Raw genomic sequence first — 19,353 nt, 5'->3', positions numbered from 1 at the left:
AAAAATATAGGTTGCAACTGGATTGAGTTTTTTTGGAATAAAAGTATATGGAACGGTCAATTTCTATTGATTCCCAAATAAAACTACCAGTGATGTGGAATTAAAAAATCATTTCATTCCAATAATTCCTCTCGAATAAATGGAAACAAAAAGAATGCAGTAGTAAAAATATTTCTTTCTACTTAAAGAATGCAGTAGTAAAAATATTTCTTTATATAGTATAAATGGATTGAGTTTTTTTGGAATAAATGGAAACAAAAAGAATGCAGTAGTATAATGAGAATAGTCTTAATAATAGGCTCGAGTACATAAACATTCTGGCAATTCGTGTAAATTTCCTACTTTTTTGGCAGAATTCCTGTTTATAATTTGTCCAATACCAGAAATAAGTATATTATCTACGTCTCCTATACTATGTAAATAATATAAATCATGTCCTATATTATTAATATTATATATTACATGTCCTATACTATTATTACATTGAAGTACTACTACATTTCCTACCACTACACTCTATCTACTTTTTCCTATACTATATATATATGTCATATAGTACAGGAATATTGGACGTTTATTATCATATTGTAAAACTATATTGAACGAACAAATATAGTTTTCTTAAGAAACTACGAATGAACATGTGTTGTATGGTTTGTCAGTCAATACCTATCAAGGTGTTCAAGATTATAACATTATTTTTTCTCTTACACAATCCTGCAAACGCACAAATTTCTAATCGCAGTACCGGTCAATTTCGGTTTTCGATTTCAGTTATCAACGTATTAAATGCCTTTGTTGCTGACAACATGTTGTCGGTTATGATTTACATAGTATAAGATTTTATTGACCAGGCTCGAGTACATGTTTATTCTGGCAATTCGTTTAAATTTCCTGCACAGACGAATTCAAGATATAATTATAAACGTCTAGTATTCCTGTACTATATGATTTACATAGTATAGGAACATTTATCTAATATTTATTTATTTTGCATTAATTATAAATAGTCTAAAATTTCAAAGAAACCGTATGAGAAGTACGTAGTTAGTAGTTACGATTCTTTAGCTTTAATATTTTTTGGGCCTTTAATCTTTATAACTGTTTTGCTCTTGATTACTAGACAGATAAATCCTAAGAAAATAGAAGCAACAAAATTTATGACCGAAGGTACTCACTTAAGAAGAGCCTTTGACTCTTAGATTGTTAAAACCAGTTCAAAACCAGATATTTTAAATAGTTTTAAACCAAAGTCTAAAAGCAAAGTACCTAAAACATTAGAAACACAAACAAACCATTAGAACTAGAAACAAAATAAACAACCATTAGCTAATTGTTCAAAAGATGACCAAAACAACCACCTCGTGTACCGTTGCCGTCACTTCACTTCAAAACATGAGCAAAAGAAATCACACCAAAAATTCTAAGATGAAACTCCATTTTTTGTCAGATTTCCTCTGGTTTTCTATTTTCTAGTTCTGGCCACGTTCTCTTCGCCAGCCCAATCAAGCCTCCAGCGTCATCCCATTTTCTTATTGTGGCCAGAATGTTCTCCTGCTTAATGATACGTGCCTCCAGATTTTTCGTCAGATTTGCCTCCGTCGTAGTGTATTTATTTTGTCGGAACCGCCGATCGCGGCGTCAGATAAAAGAACAGGGCTAATATCTTCTTCTTCGTTTCTCTGTTTCTCTGAAAACTCCATGTCAGCCACACCAAATCCATCTGCACACACATAAAGATAGATTCTTAGAAACTTACTTCCATTAAAGATTCCACAATAGCTTAACCAAAAAAATATATACATGACCTGTTTCAGTATTGTTCTTTTATTTTTCAGGATTTTAAGAAAGGAAAATTAAGATTTATTTTTAAAATAATTACTTTCATATATATACTTTGAAAAACTGGGATTTTAAAATTAAAAAAATTACTATCAAATATTCTTATTAAATTTTTTATATTTATGAATTTTTTTGACATATGTCACAATCTTAAAATATTTATTTCCATTTGTCATGAGCTCATAATCATATTAGTTAGAAACCTTAAAAACCAAGAAAAAAATTGTATATATATTTTATGTTTATGATTTTGTAAAAAGGAAAATAAATATTCAATCATTGTACATTTATAATAAAAGCACTATTAAATATTTATAAGAAAATATAATCTTTAGTAGACATTGGTTTAATATAAATAATTTCGTTATAAAAGAGAATATTTACAACTATTTCCATATAAATAACTATTTAATAGATGAATATATTTTGATCTATTACAGTTTTTTTTTGTTAAAGACCTTTTCAAAAAGGAAAAACAAAATTCTATTTTTTAACAATTTTCTTTAATTTATTATTTTTAATATGAAATACTATAAATTAATTTTTAGAAATAAATTAATAAAGTTTAAAATAATGTGTATTTTTAAACTCACGTGCAGAAATAAAATACTATCTATTAAATAATTATTTATATGGAAATATTTTGATCTTATACAGTTTTTTGTTAAAGACTTTTTGAAAAAGGAAAACTAATTTTAAATAACTATTTATTTTTAAATGGTTATTTATATTAAAATATTTTGATTTTTTACATATTTTTTGTTAAAGAATTGTTGAAAAAGGAAAACTAACTTTTAAAATTCTTTTGGTTTATTTTTTATATATTTATTTAACACATGTCACAATCTTAAATATATACTTGACATGTGTCACAATCATGTTAATTAGTAACTTTGAAAACCAAGCTTTATATAATAGATTAATATAATTGTCATGTGTCGCAATCATGTTAATTAGTAACTTTGAAAACCAAGTTTTATATAAAAGTGTATAATGGAAAACGTTGTAACGAAACAGATAATATTAAAAAAGAAAAAAAAGCTTTTGTTTATAATATTTTGTTTGAAACTTAAAAAGAAAAAATACTATTAAATAGCTATTTATGTAAAAATTATTATTTAAAAATGTCACAATCCTAAATATATAATTGCTTATTAAATTATTATTTGTATGTATTTTTTGGTTTACAATATTTTGTTTAAAACTTAAAAAGAAAAATACTATTAAATAACTATTACAATTCTATTTGTTCATGAATTTTTTTTAAAAAAAATTATTTTCATATATCTCTTACAATTTTCTTTGTTTTGGATATAAAAAAATACTATTAATAATTATTTGTATGATTATTTTGTTTGAAGTTTAAAAAGGAAAAATACTAATAAATAATTATTTAGATAGAAAATTATTATTTAACACCTGTCACAATCCTAAATATGCATTGCTTATTAAATGATTATTTGTATGGACTTTTTTGTTTACAATATTTTATTTAAAGCTTAAAAATAAAAATACTATTAAATAACAATTATAATTCTATTTTAAAAAACGAAATTTATTTTCATATATCTTTTACAATTTCCTTTGTTTTGGATATAAAAAATGAAAATACTATTAATAATTATTTGTATGAAAAAAAGTTTGTTTACAATATTTTTTTTGAAACTTAAAATGGAAAAATACTAATAGATAATTATTTATTGTTTAACACATGTCACAATCATAAATATATAACTGCCATGTGTCACAATCATGTTAATTAGTAACTTTGAAAACCAAGATTTATATAATAAGATATATATATATATATATATATATATATATATATATATATATAATTTTTTATGTAGTTGAAATATTTTTTGTTAACAATATTTATTTTTATTTTGTAACATTTTGAAGTAAGATGAAATTTTAAAATATAAAATTTAGAGTTTAAAAATATTTTATGTTAATTATTAATAGTTTAATATAGGTCATTTTGTAAATAATTAAATATATATTACAAATATTGATTAAATGTAAGTGAGTTTGGGTTGACGATGCAAATTTCGGTTCCCACAAAATTATATTCCTAAATTTATGAAATTTTACATATATCGTAACAGAAGAAATACTTGCAAATACTGTACTATTGATTGTAATACTAGGAAATACTTGGAATTGTAATACCTAAACCACCTCTATTTGAAAACTAGACAACTTATCACCCTCAGGTTCGAATCGTCCATGATCATAATTATTATGTTTTTTTAAAAAATATTTATTTGGAAATAAGTCCCATTAACCGAGGAGATCTTTGTAAACGAAACGCTGCCTCCTTTGTCACAAACAGTCGCCTCATTTCTCTGCAACTGTCACGAAGTAAGTATTTTAAGAAAAGACAAGAACAGTAATTTTAGTTTCCGTAACTCTAAACTTGATATTGTGTGGAATCTGCAGTCGAAATCTAATCGTAATATCACCATCAAAACGCCGGGTATGTCATTCTTTGAACCCTCTTTAAGAATATTCTAGAATTAGATATTGTAATCCGACAATTCCTTCAAAAACTGTTTAGAAACTTGATATGTCTGTTTAGGAACATTTAGATTTGCAAAAAGAACTTCCTTTTTTTGTAGGTGACTTCCATTAGAAAGTATTTCCGGGACCACTTCCTAAATTAGGATTTGCAAAAAGAACTTCACTTTTTCGTAGGTAGTGTTGCCTATATTGTTAACATTCGATTTATGAGTTATTTCAAATGTTTTTAGTCTCAAGGACGTTTGCAATACCGTTATGGCTAGCACATCAAACACAAACACAGAGTTTGTGATGATAGAAGCTGAACTACTCGATTGCTCCGTCTGTTTTGAACGCCCCAATGATGGTCCTATATTGCAGGTAAAAGTTCAAAACATATCTTTAAATGAGTCGCTGATACAAATTTTGTTATTTTGTTAACTTTCTTTGCAATGCATATCCAGTGTAGAAACGGACATTGGGTTTGCAGTTCGTGCAGAAATAGGATGCGCAGAAGGTGTTCAAATTGTCGCCAATTCATCAAGGATATCCGTTGCCTTGCAATCGAAAAGGTTATTCAATCAGCCAGACCTTGCACCATCCCTAACCCAGAGACGGCAATGCCAATCAGCGAAGATGAGAATTACAAAAAAATATGGTTTTATGAATACCCGCTAGGAAAAGAAAGACACGGATCTTACTCTCTCAACTACTTAAGGCGGTGGGAAGATTACTTTGTTGAAATTCCAGGATTTTGTGTATGGAAGATAGGAGGTGGCCCTGAGACCGCAGTGCCACTCATCCAACTTCTACAACAAATGAATTAACAAGCTAATAGTTCTAGAAATGTCCCTATCTATTTCAGCCATATTATGAAATCTTGTAGCCTGATCAATACTCTTCAATATTAAGTATATCAATTCATTTGATTCTCTTTCTGTGCGATTTTTCAAAAGCAAATGTCAATATTTTTCAAGTCTAAAGTTTGTAAAGCAAATGTTTTTGTAAAGTCACAGCCACCACAGCTGCAAACAATCGAAGCCTAATTCTGTTTCTAAGATTTATCGAAGACGAAATCAATAAGTTGAAATTGAGAAGACACGATGGAGCCACTGCCCTTAAGCTGAAATTGTATGAGAATTTTGTGAATTTGAGAAGGATATGTGTCTGATTTGTGAGTTAGGAAGAAGAACAAGGAAGAACTTATTGACATAAAAGAGTTTGAACTAGGATAATCTGCACAAGACTTGATAAGAAAGCACAAGACTTGAGAAGTAAGTCTTTCCAGACTTGAGAAGAAAGTACAATATGATTTAAATAGTATAGGACATTTACTATATGATAGGAAATGTAGTAGTATAGGAACTTCAATATTTATTATATATAATTGATGTGCGTATGTTTAAATAAATTTATGTGCTTTGATGTACAATGTGAATCTTCTTAGCCTACTGGGTAAACCACTACTCTTAACTACCCTAAGCAACTCATTTCCCATCCAGGTTCGATGCCTTACGCATTCATAAAAGTTTATATTTTTTTTTAAAAAAATAACTTGTTTTGGAACCCTATCCAAACACGTGTCTTCTTCAATTAACCTGAGGGTTTTGGTAACAGAAGAGTCGCGTACTTTGACTGAAACAAGTCGACTCATTTCTCACAAACAGACGCCTCCTTTCTCACAAACAGTCGCGAATTATTGAAAGGTAAGTAATATAAGAGATGATAAAAGCATTACGTTCAAGTTTCCGAACCCTAATCTTGTCTTGTTTGCAATTTTCAGCCGAAATGTAAGAATATCATAGAATTTCTTATTTAGATCTTCAAATTTTCAATACATTCCTTCAAAACCACGACATGTAATGACTGTTTAGGAACATGTCTGTTTATGAACATTTGGATTTGCAAAACAACTTCCTTTTTTTTCGTATGCAGTGTTAGCTATTAGTATAAGAGGCCTGGTTAACATTGATTTACTTTGGTTTGTACATTTAGTTAGATTGGTTAGTATGGTTAAGCTTCCTTTTACTTAACCGTATAACTATATATAGGGTGAGTACATGTACATATTAATTATGAGGAATAACAAACTTTTGTACTCCATCTTCTTCATCTTTGATCTCTGAGCTCGATCTTCATCACCTTCATCTCCATCTCTGAATCTTAGTTAATATTAGCTATTTTATTAACATTTGATTTCGGAGACGTTATTTGAAATGTTTTTAGTATACCATTATGGCTGGCCCATCAAACACAAACACAGAGTTCGTGATGATAGATGCTAGCCTGCTCGAGTGCTACTTGTGTTCTCAACGCCTAACCGCTCCTATTATTCAGGTAACAGTTCGAAACCTATGTTTATTTACGTGAGTAGCTGCTAATAGTTTTTTTCTTTTGTTGACTGCCTTTGGAATGCATATACAGTGTACAGACGGGCATTACTTTTGCGGTAACCATGGACAGTACGATAAGTGTCTAGTTTGTTTCAAATACATCTCTAATAACCGTTGTCGAGCAATGGAAAGAATTCTTGATACAGCCCGTCAATGCCCCAACCCAAGCCCCAAACCGAACTCTCGAAACAGATTCAGCGACAGATTCAGGAACAGATCAATACAACCAGTACCAGATCTTGTTTACGAAATTAGCGATGATGATGATGAGAGTGCCAATCCAGCAGGAGATCCAAATGCAGAGATATGGTTTTATCGATACCCGCTAGGAGGAAGAACACACGGACCATTCTCTCTAGCAAAACTCAGGAATTATGAACATTACTTTTCTTACGTTCCAGGTTTTAGCGTATGGAAGATGGGAAGCACATCCGCAACGGCAGTGCCACTCACCCAATTGCTACAACAAATGAACTAAAAAGCTTAAAGTTGTTGAATTCTGCACATCTATTTCACATTTTACTTTTCGGTTGTTTTAAACTTTTTTTAGTCTGCAAATTTTTGTCTACTATGTTGTTAACAACAGTACAAATGGTTAGTTAATAGTAATGCATGAACACGAAATTTAAGTAGCATAAATGGAAAACTAGATGAAGAACACAGACAATGTTACATACCTGTCTAAGTTTCTTGGAAGGCCTTCCAAAATATGGTACAATCTGTCCTGATTACAGTTTTTTGTTTACAAAACCCATCCGGAAAATGATATGTGCTATCCAAGATAAGGCTAAATTTCCATTCGTTAATAAATAAGTTCAGGATTCAATACGAACGGAATATCATCATGTGAAAGAAACCATAACAGATGCATTTATTAAATTGGCTACTCGGCTCCGGACTAGAACTTTCTTTCGCTCCCTTTCTAGCCTTACAGCCTCAGAATATTATACATGTATCAATTTTCACGGGCCAAAACCCAAAAACAGCTCACATATTTGGCAATTGCATCCTTGATCGTGACCCCAAAGAAATGTGAGGAAGCGCTTTATGTAGAACGGGCAAAGAAATGGAAAGAGAGGCTCGAGAACTAGTAGGACTGAAACAAGCATGTGAAATGGAAAGAGAGGTCGATACTTCATAAACAAGCATAAAGTATTATAACCAATTTCTAGTGACTAATTTATGAAGTCTGCTGTATAATTTATGAAGTCCTGCAACCATATTCTTAAGTCTGCTGCATAATTTATGAAGTCCTGCAGCCATATTCTGAAGTCTTGTAGCCTGATTAATACTCTTCAAAATAAAATCATATTACCCTTTGTTATTAAAGATCTACTATGTATATGTCCTTGCTCAGTTCTTGGAGCATCTCGTTAGTGAGGGAAGCCAAGATACGCATGTCCACAATGCCTTGGGTAAAATTTTCATAGACATCAAAAACAACCCTGAGTATTTCCTGACCACCAATCCGTACTATGACTCAAAGGTTGTGGGTAAATACTGCGATAAATGTGATCCCACCCTAGCTGTTGTGGCATACAGAAGAGGAGAATACAATGAAGAACTCATCAATGTCACCAACAAAAACTAAGTTACAAGCCAGGTATTTGATTACTGTTAGCCTAACTTCTTACTTATTCTACAGTGGTTCCTCTGTAGTTTGCTTATACACGGATTTCAAACTGCAGGTACGTAGTGGATAGGATGAGTGGTGACCTCTGGGACAAGGTTCTTATGGAAGAAAATGAATATCAAAGAAAACTTATTGACCATATTGTGTCTACTGCTTTACCCGAAAGCAAGAGCCCAGAGCAAGTCTCTGCAGCTGTTAAAGCATTCATGACTGCTGATCTACCGCATGAGCTTATTGGCTAAGTTTGTATTTTATGCATAAAATAACTGATTAACCAATTTCTTGTAACCAATTTATGAAGTGTGCTGCATAATTTATGAAATCCTGCAGCCATATTTTGAAGTCTTGTAGCCTGATTAACTATAATGCGATTGCTTTTACAATTGTGTTTTGGAAACCGCAGCCCGTACGGTTCCCACCCGCAAAATCCCAAATAAAGCGAATCCTGCGGCAGGACCGGGAAAACACAATTGTAAATTACAATGGTTCATGAGTTTATAAACCCCTGGTTCGACAATGAATATCAAACAAACATAAAGTATGCCATGTCACTGAGACCATCATTAAAAAAACATAAACAGCTCAATAAGTTATAAAATTCACGTTAACCATAGGCCAGTCAGTACCAAAAGAAGAGCCATTAGGAATTAGCGTAGATTTTTTTTTTCCTAACAGAAGAGACAAATGTACAAGAAAAAGCAACCTTCTTCCTCTTGAGGATGCTGCAGGATCATGGTTTTTCAGTCAATATCAATCATGGCCACCTCCTGAGACCACTGATATTCCCTTTTTTCTGCTATCTGATATTCACAATCAAGTATAATCCTTTCTATCTTTGATTGCGTTTTGGATTTTGATTCTATGAGCTGAGGCTTCCTCTCCGTCAAACCACATGTTGATCTGGATAAAAGTTAAAACAAGAGTTGCATGATATGTGATTTGCACAAGGAAGAGAGATTGAGAAACTTACCCTTCCAAAATCGTTTTTTTAATCCTTGAAGGTGCAATTTCCATGAACTTTTCAATGAAGTAGAGAACAAACACACCGCAATCGTAGTCATTGTTCTGTTGTGGAGCCTGGTTGCACAAAAAGAATGCCATAAGACATTTTGACTTCTCATGTGATTCTAGAGTTTTATTATTCCAAATCTTATTATTCAAATTCCAGAAGAACCGTCTAAAATAACTTCGGCTTGAATCATGGAACTATGAAGGTAAAAGACAGACCTGTACATCATGGTTATTAATAATCCCAATAGAATTACTGGGCTGATTCACCTCCCATTCTTTTATTAAAAACCTGCAACAAGTTGACATAAAATACACTGAAGATGGTATCATTTTCAGACAGTTGTAGTAATTTGTTTCTGTATTTATTTAAATCAAACGCATTGCACGCCAAAAAGATAAGTTCATGGTGTCCCACCTTTTGACATTTTCAACATCTGACTTTCCATGAATTTCTCTAAATGAATCCAGGTGAAGTATAGTCAGTCCCTCTTCACATTCTTTGTCTGGCATACAAACAATTACTAAGCTCCAGTGGAAACTGAAACATAGAACATGATATCTTGTGAAACATAGAACATGATATCTTGTGAAACATTCATAAGATAAATGAGCTGAGATAGAATGGAAAATTGTAAAACAAAAACTCTGCAACTATAGGTATAAAAACATAAGACTTGGAAAATAGATCAACGTGCTTCCACCAGTTCCTGAATCTGGCAAAACCTGAATCCATATTCTTTTTGAAATGAATATGAAAAGACAGGTAAACAAATTGACATAAGTAACAAGGAGGAAAATAATCCTTTATATAGAGTATACATATATGAAAAAATATAACTTATTCACTTTCTGATAATCAGGAAAAATGATCACCTGGCAAATCTTAGTGAACTTAGTGTAAAATCGAGAGTTGAAAAAATGACAGTTAATACGCAATGAAGTTGCTTGCTTCTCTAAGAAACTAGCCAAAAGTACACAGAGAAAATAAATCATATTAACTCAGTGGAGTTTAGTCTAAAATAACAACACTTTTAAAGAACTCGATTAACGTTTAAAATTATTTCAAAATTACCTAATGTAGAAGTCGACAATAGTATCTGTTAGCCAGCTTGTAGGATGAATTCCCCATTGGTCTTTGGCACTTACAATATCACGACTGGATATATGTGAGCAAAAAACAATAGTTAAAAGTTGTAACACTAAAAGTGATGATATTAGAAAACAATAATCAATTACGGTTTTCCTTCACTTTTCTTCCTCTTTTTTTTTTCTTTCATCGTCTCATCTACTTTTGTCCTCTGTAGTTGTCCTTGGTGCGGAGTATTATCCGGTGTGTCGAACAAAACAATACTATTCTTTCTCTCATTGGATACATCCCTTTTCTTGTTGGGACGTGTCACCATACGAGTATTATCCGGTGTGTCCAACAAAACAATACTATTCTTTCTCTCATTGGATACATCCCTTTTCTTGTTGGGACGTGTCACCATACCACAAGGTGTCGCTGTGGGTTCGTTGGGCTTACATTGGCTGCTCGCATCTCGCCCTCCCATAGCATCAGGACTCTCTGTGGTTCCACTGGGCTTAAAGGTAGTCTCCAAACGGGAAGCTGTGACTCGCTCTTCCATACCACCAGAACTCCTTCTGGATATGTTGGGCTCAGAAATATTCTTCGAGTCGTCCTCAAACCAGAAGCAGAGTTAGAAGGGTAGCTCTGATTTTTACTGACTGCTTTCTGAAAAGCTGCAAATCTTGCTTCGAGCTTTCCTATTTTGTCCTCGAATATTGCTTTCAACTCTTCAAATCTTATATCGGTGGCCTTGCGTAGTTCCTCTAGATCATTCTGGGCATTGACTTCTTGCTCAGGTCCTCTCTCTTGTTGTTTCTGCTCTGGAGGAACTGTCACTTCATGGTTTCTCTCTTCAGAATCTTCAGGAGGTTTGGGGGCTGTATTATTTCCCTTATCGACGCTTTTAAAGCCTTGTTCCACCCAAGTAACAGCTCTCAGACCTCCTTCTTTGCATATGGCTTGCACAAGAGAGTCAATTTTATTATCCTCACAATCATCATCCCAAACAATTGGCTCTGACTTGATGAAAGCATTCTGAATGTTTACCTACAAAGATGTAGGAAAACAAAAGTGAAATCAACATCTCTCACGGTAAAAACAAATTGAATTAACCCAAACAGGTAACATAAGTATCACTCCATATACCTCATCATTAATTAAGATCTGATCGATATTTCTTCTCCCGTACCATTTTTTACCCTTGAACTTCAGAAGAGGACGACTTATGTTAGCTGATGGATCACCAAACTGTTTTCCGAAATTAGGGAAAAGATTGTAGATCCATATTTGCAGTACCTGTATGAAGCCATGTACTGTGATTGAGTCTCCCTCCAAATTTGCCTTCTTGACTGATTTAATCAGAGTCTTGAAAGCCAATCTGCCCCATGGATAACCCTCAAACTTGGGCAAATCGAATACCATACGAGCTCGTTTACGTAGTTTTGTCTTGTGATTGCGGCCCTTGATGACAATAGCTAAAATACACAAATACGCATAGCGAGTTTTGTCTTCATCTGACCAAGTTGCAACTTTCTCAACCACATTCATCAGATCGAACGTACTTGGGTTCTCTTATACTCTGACTCTCATCTCTTTCCACAAGTTTTTATGCACACCTTCCCCCACATCTATTTCCTTATCATTCTTATCTGGTAAAGGTGCACAGTTTAGACCTGTTATGTTTTCGAACTCTGATAGAGAAAAACGAGCTGTTGTACTCCCGAACAAGCACCAAATCTCGTATTTTTTGTTGCAGACAAGTTGCTTCCCAAGCAGCATTTTGACAATCTTAGACGACCAGTTGAAATCATTTTTAGCAAACCGTGCAATTACCCCCAAAGGCGAATTACAAATGCGGCTCCACACTACTTCTCCAACAGCCTTTTCCACTTCTCCTAGTAATGCAATCTTGCTATGGTAGTTGAGGCTTTTTTCACACTCCGGCTCGCAACCAAGTGAGTATAATCTCGAGGGAAATCCCAATTCCATATTTGTTTTAGTCAACGATCTGTTAGCCATGAAAAAACCAAAACAAGACAAATCATAACTCTTAGCCACAAAGAAAACGTGCAGACAAAAAGGAAGTGTATCATGAGTTATACCAAAAAGGAAAAAAAACATGAAACACCAAACTCACTTCTTTTTTCGGCGGCTGTAACAATAATACTTCTGTGTCTGCTCTCCCGTAATAGTCTCTCCTCGTATTGTTTCTAGTTCATTCAATACTTCCGAAAGTGCGTAGATGAGCATCTTCTTTATCTTTTACCATGAAAGGTTTAAAATGGTGAGGCAAGTGAATGAATATATAAAGAAAAGAGCAACAATAAAGAAGATGATTATCTAAGCAGTCAAACAAACTCAAAAATTTGCTACATCATTTAGAAGAGAGAAACTATGCCCTATCAAAGTACATATTTCTACGAGCTATACTAGTTCTTCTAGTTGAACCAATGTGCCATTGGTATGGCTAACCTACACACGGCATCAATCAACAAAGACTGACCTCAACTTTGTCAACTCTGGATGAGTGGCCCACCGGAAGTCGGCGAAACTCTTTGGTCAGAGACAGACACTTACGGATGTTCTCTGGTGACACAAAGTCAACTGCAATTTTGGTGCACGACTGTTCATACAGAAACACAGTTTTTGATTAGAGTTTCCACTACAGAACAATGGTACGATGATGGTAAAAGGTGGAAGATCAGAAACTATTCAGTTTTACTTAGAGCTCTGCATTTCAGGTCAGGTCACCCAACCCTATCGACAAATCCTATACATATCCAACCCGAAAGTTTTACCTTTAGATTCCGAACTTGATGAGGACAACCCGCAGGAATAAACACCGCTTCTCCTAGATTTTGCACAAATGTCCATGGCTTAATCCCTATAATAACAGACAACATAAAATCCATTAATATAACCCAATCCAGTCGAAAAGAGAGTAACATCTAGTTGTTTGATTACTTACCAAATTCATTCTTGAGTTTTTTTTTATGCTCTACAGTTAAATAGAATGATTGGTCATGTATCGGGTTATAAACCTGAAAAAGAAAATCGAATAAAATGTCAGTACCAGGAAAGTAAAATCTCAGTCAAAAAGGTTGTTGCAAGCAGGTGAGTAATTACCTCCATAACTGGTTGACCAGATGCATCTCTAAATTCGCTGCAATGCTTTTTAATATACTGTTCTAACTTAGAAACATCTTCATTCCTAAATATGTCCCAAAGAGCACCTCCCATTTCTTGATGATTCTGTTCGCTTTCCACGTTTGGTTCTTCTTCCTCTTCTTGGTTCTTTTTCCTCTTCTTCCTCTTCCTCCCATTACTGCCCTTTTTTTCTTCACTTACAGTATGTGTCAGTATATTAACAGCATCTGCCATATCCAAGTGAAGCTTAGTCACAGAATCGCCTCTACCAAGCTCATCTGGGAACCCATAGGCAATGTAACTTTTGGGACCCATATCTGGTTTGAGAAGTTTATCAGGAAGCTTTGTTGCAATGTTAAGAATTCCAGTTACTGGATTGCTATATTCTTGGAAAGGTAATGCGGATATGAATTCAGTGTAGTGACGAGGCAAAGCATTCTCAAAACTATCATTAGGAGGCCAGTCTTTTAGCTTCAACATCTTAGGCCATGAGCTTCTATCTCTTTTTCCTTTCTTGTAACCATCAAAGAAGGAATCTATGTCAATTTTTTCTGGAAAATTAGATAAACAATCAATCGTTTCAACTTCTGATGATTGCATGTACTCCCTTATAGCTCGCAGCATAACTTCCGGCTCCCAACTTAAACCAGGTGTGTTCTTGAGAGTGTTCCTCACGATTACTGGTTCACCTTTTGCCCAATGCTCTTGAAAATGCAGAAGCCCTTCTTCTTTTAAGACATCGCAAGATTCAGGAGAGAACAAGTAGTTGTCACTTGTTTCCTTCCTCGAAGCTGTTTTTCTCTTCTTATCAGTTTCCAAACCAAGACAGCTACAGTTCAACAATCTAGGAATTTTCTGGTATGGCCTCATGATAGTATCTGCTTTATGTTTCAAGTCTAACATAAATGTCAGCGGTAAGATTTGTGTGAGCTCCGTGATAACATGTTCACCACAATCAGGTTCCAAAAAGATCATTCCGTTATGATCAGCATGCCACTTAATAGATTGGCTAGGATTATCTTTGTCCTTCGGAGCGGAGGTGGATCTCGATTCTGATGCATGTGAACCGTGAAAATATTCCTTTTCTTTGCGGATCTCTTGACAGCAGTTTAAACAAAGTTCATACTCGCAATTTTCAAAGGAGCAGGATCGGTGCAAGTCAAAAATTGAAGTTTGGCAGAGATCACTGCAAGAGAAGATGATCTGTAGTAAGATCAACTAAACTGAAATGAAAGATCCTAACTTTATATTAGATAACATAAGTTGCTTACCAGTACATGCGTTGATTAACGGGGGCTTCTGTCAGAGTTGCCTTAACTTCAAAAGACTGTATTCCTATAGAATCAGGTCACATATATAAAATGTTAGCAGAGGTCCCTAAGAAGGAACGTGAACCAAGAATTATTAGAGGAAAATTCATACCTTGAATTTTTGCCTCCTCTTCAATCTCATGCTTCTGAGCTTCAATTATCTCATTTACAAACGGAAGCATCGATGCAATCAGGTACTTGAGATGATGGCATCTTTCAGAATCCGGTTTCCACTTTGATACCTGTTAAGACAGAAAAACAAACATAATGTTAACAAACAAAAAAACCGTCTTGGGGTTCTCTCAAAAACCAAATCTTCTGCAATTAAAATATTGAAATGGATGCTAACAATAATCTCATTTACCTCAATTAAATCCTTCAATTTCAAGCATTCCCTGCAGTTACAAATTTTGAGGCAAAAAGGACATTTTTCAATAACACCCTTCTCATAAAATAGATGTGGGTACCTGCAAAAAACAACAAATCGAGTTGGAGACCAAAACATATTTTAGCAAAATGCATTTTAAAGTTTAGACAGAAACTTACCATTTCCTTTTACATTGCTTACAATACATTAGCTTTTTACATTCTTTGCAAAGGATAAGCTTTCCCTTATCTCCAACCGAACACTGATGGCAGAAATCGAGGTCTTTCGTCATGTTTCAGCCACCAGACTTCAGCCACCAGACTTCAGAAACAGAAAAGGGCCCTTATCTCCAACCAAACACGGATGGCAGAAATCGAGGTCTTTAGTCTTGTTTCAGCCACCAGACTTCAGAAACAGAAAAGGGAACCCAGAATCAAAAACGACATCCAAGTATTCACTCAAGTCAAAATCTCAAAGAACAGAGTTCAGGTCAGAAGCACATAACCTATGTTCGACACTCAAAGTACTTCAACCACCAGACTTCAGAAACAGAAAAGGGCCCTTATCTCCAACCGAACACTGATGGCAGAAATCGAGGTCTTTAGTCTTGTTTCAGCCACCAGACTTCAGAAACAGAAAAGGGAACCCAGAATCAAAAACGACATCCAAGTATTCACTCAAGTCAAAATCTCAAAGAACAGATTTCAGGTCAGAAGCACATAACCTATGTTCGACACTCAAAGTCAAAGAACACTGATTATCCGGATATGAACTCACGATTTGTCGGAAGTTGAAATGTGTAGACTAGGGCATTCATTCTTGTTCGAGCCGGTTCGTGTCTGTTCTTTTTGGTTCCCGGTTGTTTCGACTTGAAATAATTTAATGGCATATTATAAACCCTTATAAATTGATAAAATTATAAAATTGATAAAATTATATTAAACTTTTTAAATAATTAAATATATACAAGAAGATTAATGAATGATTCAATCTATAATTATTATGGTTTCGAAAAAATTATAATTATAAGACGTTTATAAAATTATACAATTTCAGATTGGTTATGGTTCGATTTGGTCTACAAAGACCATTCATAGGATACACTCATCACCATTCTTTCATCTTGTCCAAACGTTTCATATCTTTCTCCTCTGCTTGTTTCATTGAAAATTGTGTCCTTTCTCTTTGTGGTTGATTTGTTTCAAAGATAATTCGTAATATCACTCGTTGCCGTAACTGGGCACTCTGTTGACCAATTTTTTTTAACCAATTTATGAAGTCTGCTGCATAATTTATGAAGTCTAACCTTGGAAAGTTAGGTCCTACATGTTCATGGTTTTGGTTCTAGAAAGTAAAAATATGTACTTCAAATATTCAATTCTAAACTTATTTTCAAATGATATTTAAAATAACGACATTTGGTCATTTCGGTTTCACTTCGATTATCAAGACAAAACCGATCGACAGAAATCTCAAATGTTATTGGTTCTCGATTTGGGTCTGATCGGTTCAACAAACCGAACGGTTAACCAAAACAAAAACTGTAAAGTAGGTCTGGACATTCGGGCCTTCGGGTCGGGTTCGAATCAGTTCCTTTCGGGTCCGAGTTTTTCGGAACCTAAACATTTGGACCCAATAGGTACTTTGTAAATTTTCAGTTCGGGTCTAGATGGGTTCTTCTCAGGTCCGGGTCGGTTCGGATCTATAATTAAAATACCTATAAAATACATGTAATTTTTGAGTCAATTTTGGGTCCTGGTCGGGTTTAAAACACAAAATATCCAAATTCATTAAATTTAATCAAAATTTGTGATATATATCAAACTTTTTTTATAAAATAACTTAAAATACACTATTAGTAACTAAAATGAAACATTTTTAATCTTTAAATTTTACATTTAAAAATTTGCTTTCATATGTATTCTAAATCCAAATGTAACAAATACAATTGAACTAGGTAACACACGCCTTTCGCAGGGTGAGATGATCATTTGAATTTAAAAATTATAGTTTAAAAAAAATTACATATTCTTGTATTGCAAAAATTACATGTGTTTGTGTAATATACATAACTAGATTTTACTCGCGTTTACAAAGCACAGATCTATTTTTCTTTTGCTTTTTAATTGACAAATATTTATTAAATGTCATATTTTGATTCATGCTTTCAAAATGCGGATTTATGATTGGTAAAAACTTTATATAATCATATTGTATAACATGTCTGGTATATGTATTTTATGTTCGTTTAAAACTATATTGTATATGTATTTTAGGTTTAATTTTGAATTAAATATTTTAAATATAAAATCAATATAAATAGTTTTATAGTTTTGATCAGCGTTTTGAAATCAGACTTGGACCCGTGGTAGAACCGGTAAATCCAATGATAAAAGATAAATCCAATTTGAGTTTGTGAAAAAAAAAAACCCAACAAATTTAAACTACTGAAACCATAACCCGGTTAACGGTTAAACCATTTGTTGTAATAGTAATTGTTAAAAATTACTATTGTCGTGTTTCATTTAAAATGAATATTTATGTTTAAAAATTTAAACTTCATTTTAATGAATTAAGAATGTATAACTCTGATGAATTAATTTTATTATGTGGTTAATTTTTAATAAAAATAATATACTTTTAATAAAGATTTATACTTTCAATGAAAAATCATATTTTTCATGAATGCTTAAATTATATTAGGAAAAGAAAAAATAGAAAAAAATTGTGTGTTTAATTTTTCTTCACTATACAAAATATTAAGAATGGTTGAAAAACATTATTTGAACTTGGACTCAAAAGTCCAAAGAAAAAAAATATGAGAATTAGAATGATCTAAGAGATATCTAATATGGGCAGTGGGCTAGATCCGGAAAAATAATAGCCCAATATAAATGTGATATTAAGGTACAGATTTTTGGCACTGGACAAATTATAAACGTCTAATTGTTCTTTATTATATGAAGGTACAAATTATAAACGGGAATTCGGGTTCGGTTATTTCAGCATGAGTCGATGGTACGTTAAAGTCCTTGACATGCGATTGTCTCAAAGATCGACCATACCATCATGAGACGATGGTCATTAATTTTTGCACTTGAATAAATAGAGCTAATTGATCTGTATTCAAAAAGAGTAATTAATATATTGATATGGAAATATAATCGGTATAATAATGAACAGACTCTGAAGTGAATCGAAGGATGCGAAGATTGGAACGTAGGTAGTGAAATTGGGCAGAGGGGAGGCCCTTCGGTTTTTTGGGGGCGATAGTGGAAAAGTTGACAGATAAGTCACCCTTACTGCCATTTACAGAAGTAATACGTGCAAAAGAAAAAGGAGATTTTGGCTTTTAAGTAGAAAAGAGTAAAAGGAATCAAAAACTAAAAACATTAAAACAAACCATGAACGAAAACATTGTGTAAGAAAAAACAATTTTAAAAACGTATCCAATTGTATTTGCCGCATTTGGATTTTGAATTTATACCAAAACAATTATGTGGTGTTATATCGGTTTTTCTTATAGCCATAAGATTTTCGAAATCTATGCAATAATATACACTCACATATAAAAACATATAAAATAGAAGAATGAAATAATACAAAGTATAACTTTGATATGTTTTAGAGAACTTTTTATATTCAGTGAGTACCAAATAAAGTTAAATGTGTTTGGAACTATATTGAAAACGCCTTTACCCCAGTTGTTAAATACATTATCATTTCACCCAAGCAACCCGAGTTCGAGGGTTCTACTTGTTTTTATTTTCAAATCATGTAAAACAATTATCACTTAAGATCTGTGAAGACATTTAAGACCTAAAAAATTGTACCTTTTTGGGTTTAGATTATAAAGATTTGAACTTTAGGTTTGTGATGGTTAGAAAGTTGTTTGATTTCTCTTTTATCGTACATTTTGACTCAAATTTGTGAAATTATTGCTGGAAACCCGAGTAAGAGGCGCTTAAAACGAAAATGGGTGTATAATTTCTTCAGAATCTGTGTTGAAAAAGTTTGTAATTTGGAGCTCTAGCATAAGCTTGGAGATGATTCTGTTTGTGTTGTTTACCTTAAATTTA

General features: G+C 33.1%; 1 protein-coding gene across 1 annotated transcript; it reads right to left on the bottom strand.

The window, feature by feature from the left end:
- Positions 1-12,022: 12,022 nt before the first annotated feature.
- LOC108815526 (lysine-specific demethylase JMJ29-like) lies at positions 12,023-15,566 on the bottom strand. Its single transcript, XM_056990134.1, has 10 exons — positions 15,454-15,566; positions 15,272-15,374; positions 15,020-15,149; positions 14,869-14,932; positions 13,577-14,783; positions 13,419-13,491; positions 13,249-13,334; positions 12,954-13,073; positions 12,618-12,709; positions 12,023-12,458 (listed from the first exon to the last, which is right to left on the bottom strand). Exons 1-10 carry the CDS (start codon positions 15,564-15,566, stop codon positions 12,023-12,025), a joined length of 2,424 nt encoding a protein of 807 aa, XP_056846114.1.
- Positions 15,567-19,353: the final 3,787 nt, after the last annotated feature.

Source organism: Raphanus sativus, chromosome 1 (assembly GCF_000801105.2).
Source record: "Raphanus sativus cultivar WK10039 chromosome 1, ASM80110v3, whole genome shotgun sequence".
Classification (NCBI taxonomy): Eukaryota; Viridiplantae; Streptophyta; class Magnoliopsida; order Brassicales; family Brassicaceae; genus Raphanus; species Raphanus sativus.
Note: the sequence above shows the minus strand (reverse complement) of the source record. Positions and strands in the feature narration are given on the sequence as shown.

Coding starts and splice junctions, on each gene's coding strand:
- LOC108815526 (XM_056990134.1), bottom strand. CDS start 15,566: ATGACGAAAGACCTCGATTTCTGCCATCAGTGTTCGGTTGGAGATAAG. Junction 12,710..12,953: donor CCAGAGTTGACAAAGTTGAG/GTCAGTCTTTGT, acceptor TCATGGTAAAAG/ATAAAGAAGATGCTCATCTA. Junction 12,459..12,617: donor ACGGGAGAGCAGACACAGAA/GTATTATTGTTA, acceptor CATGGCTAACAG/ATCGTTGACTAAAACAAATA.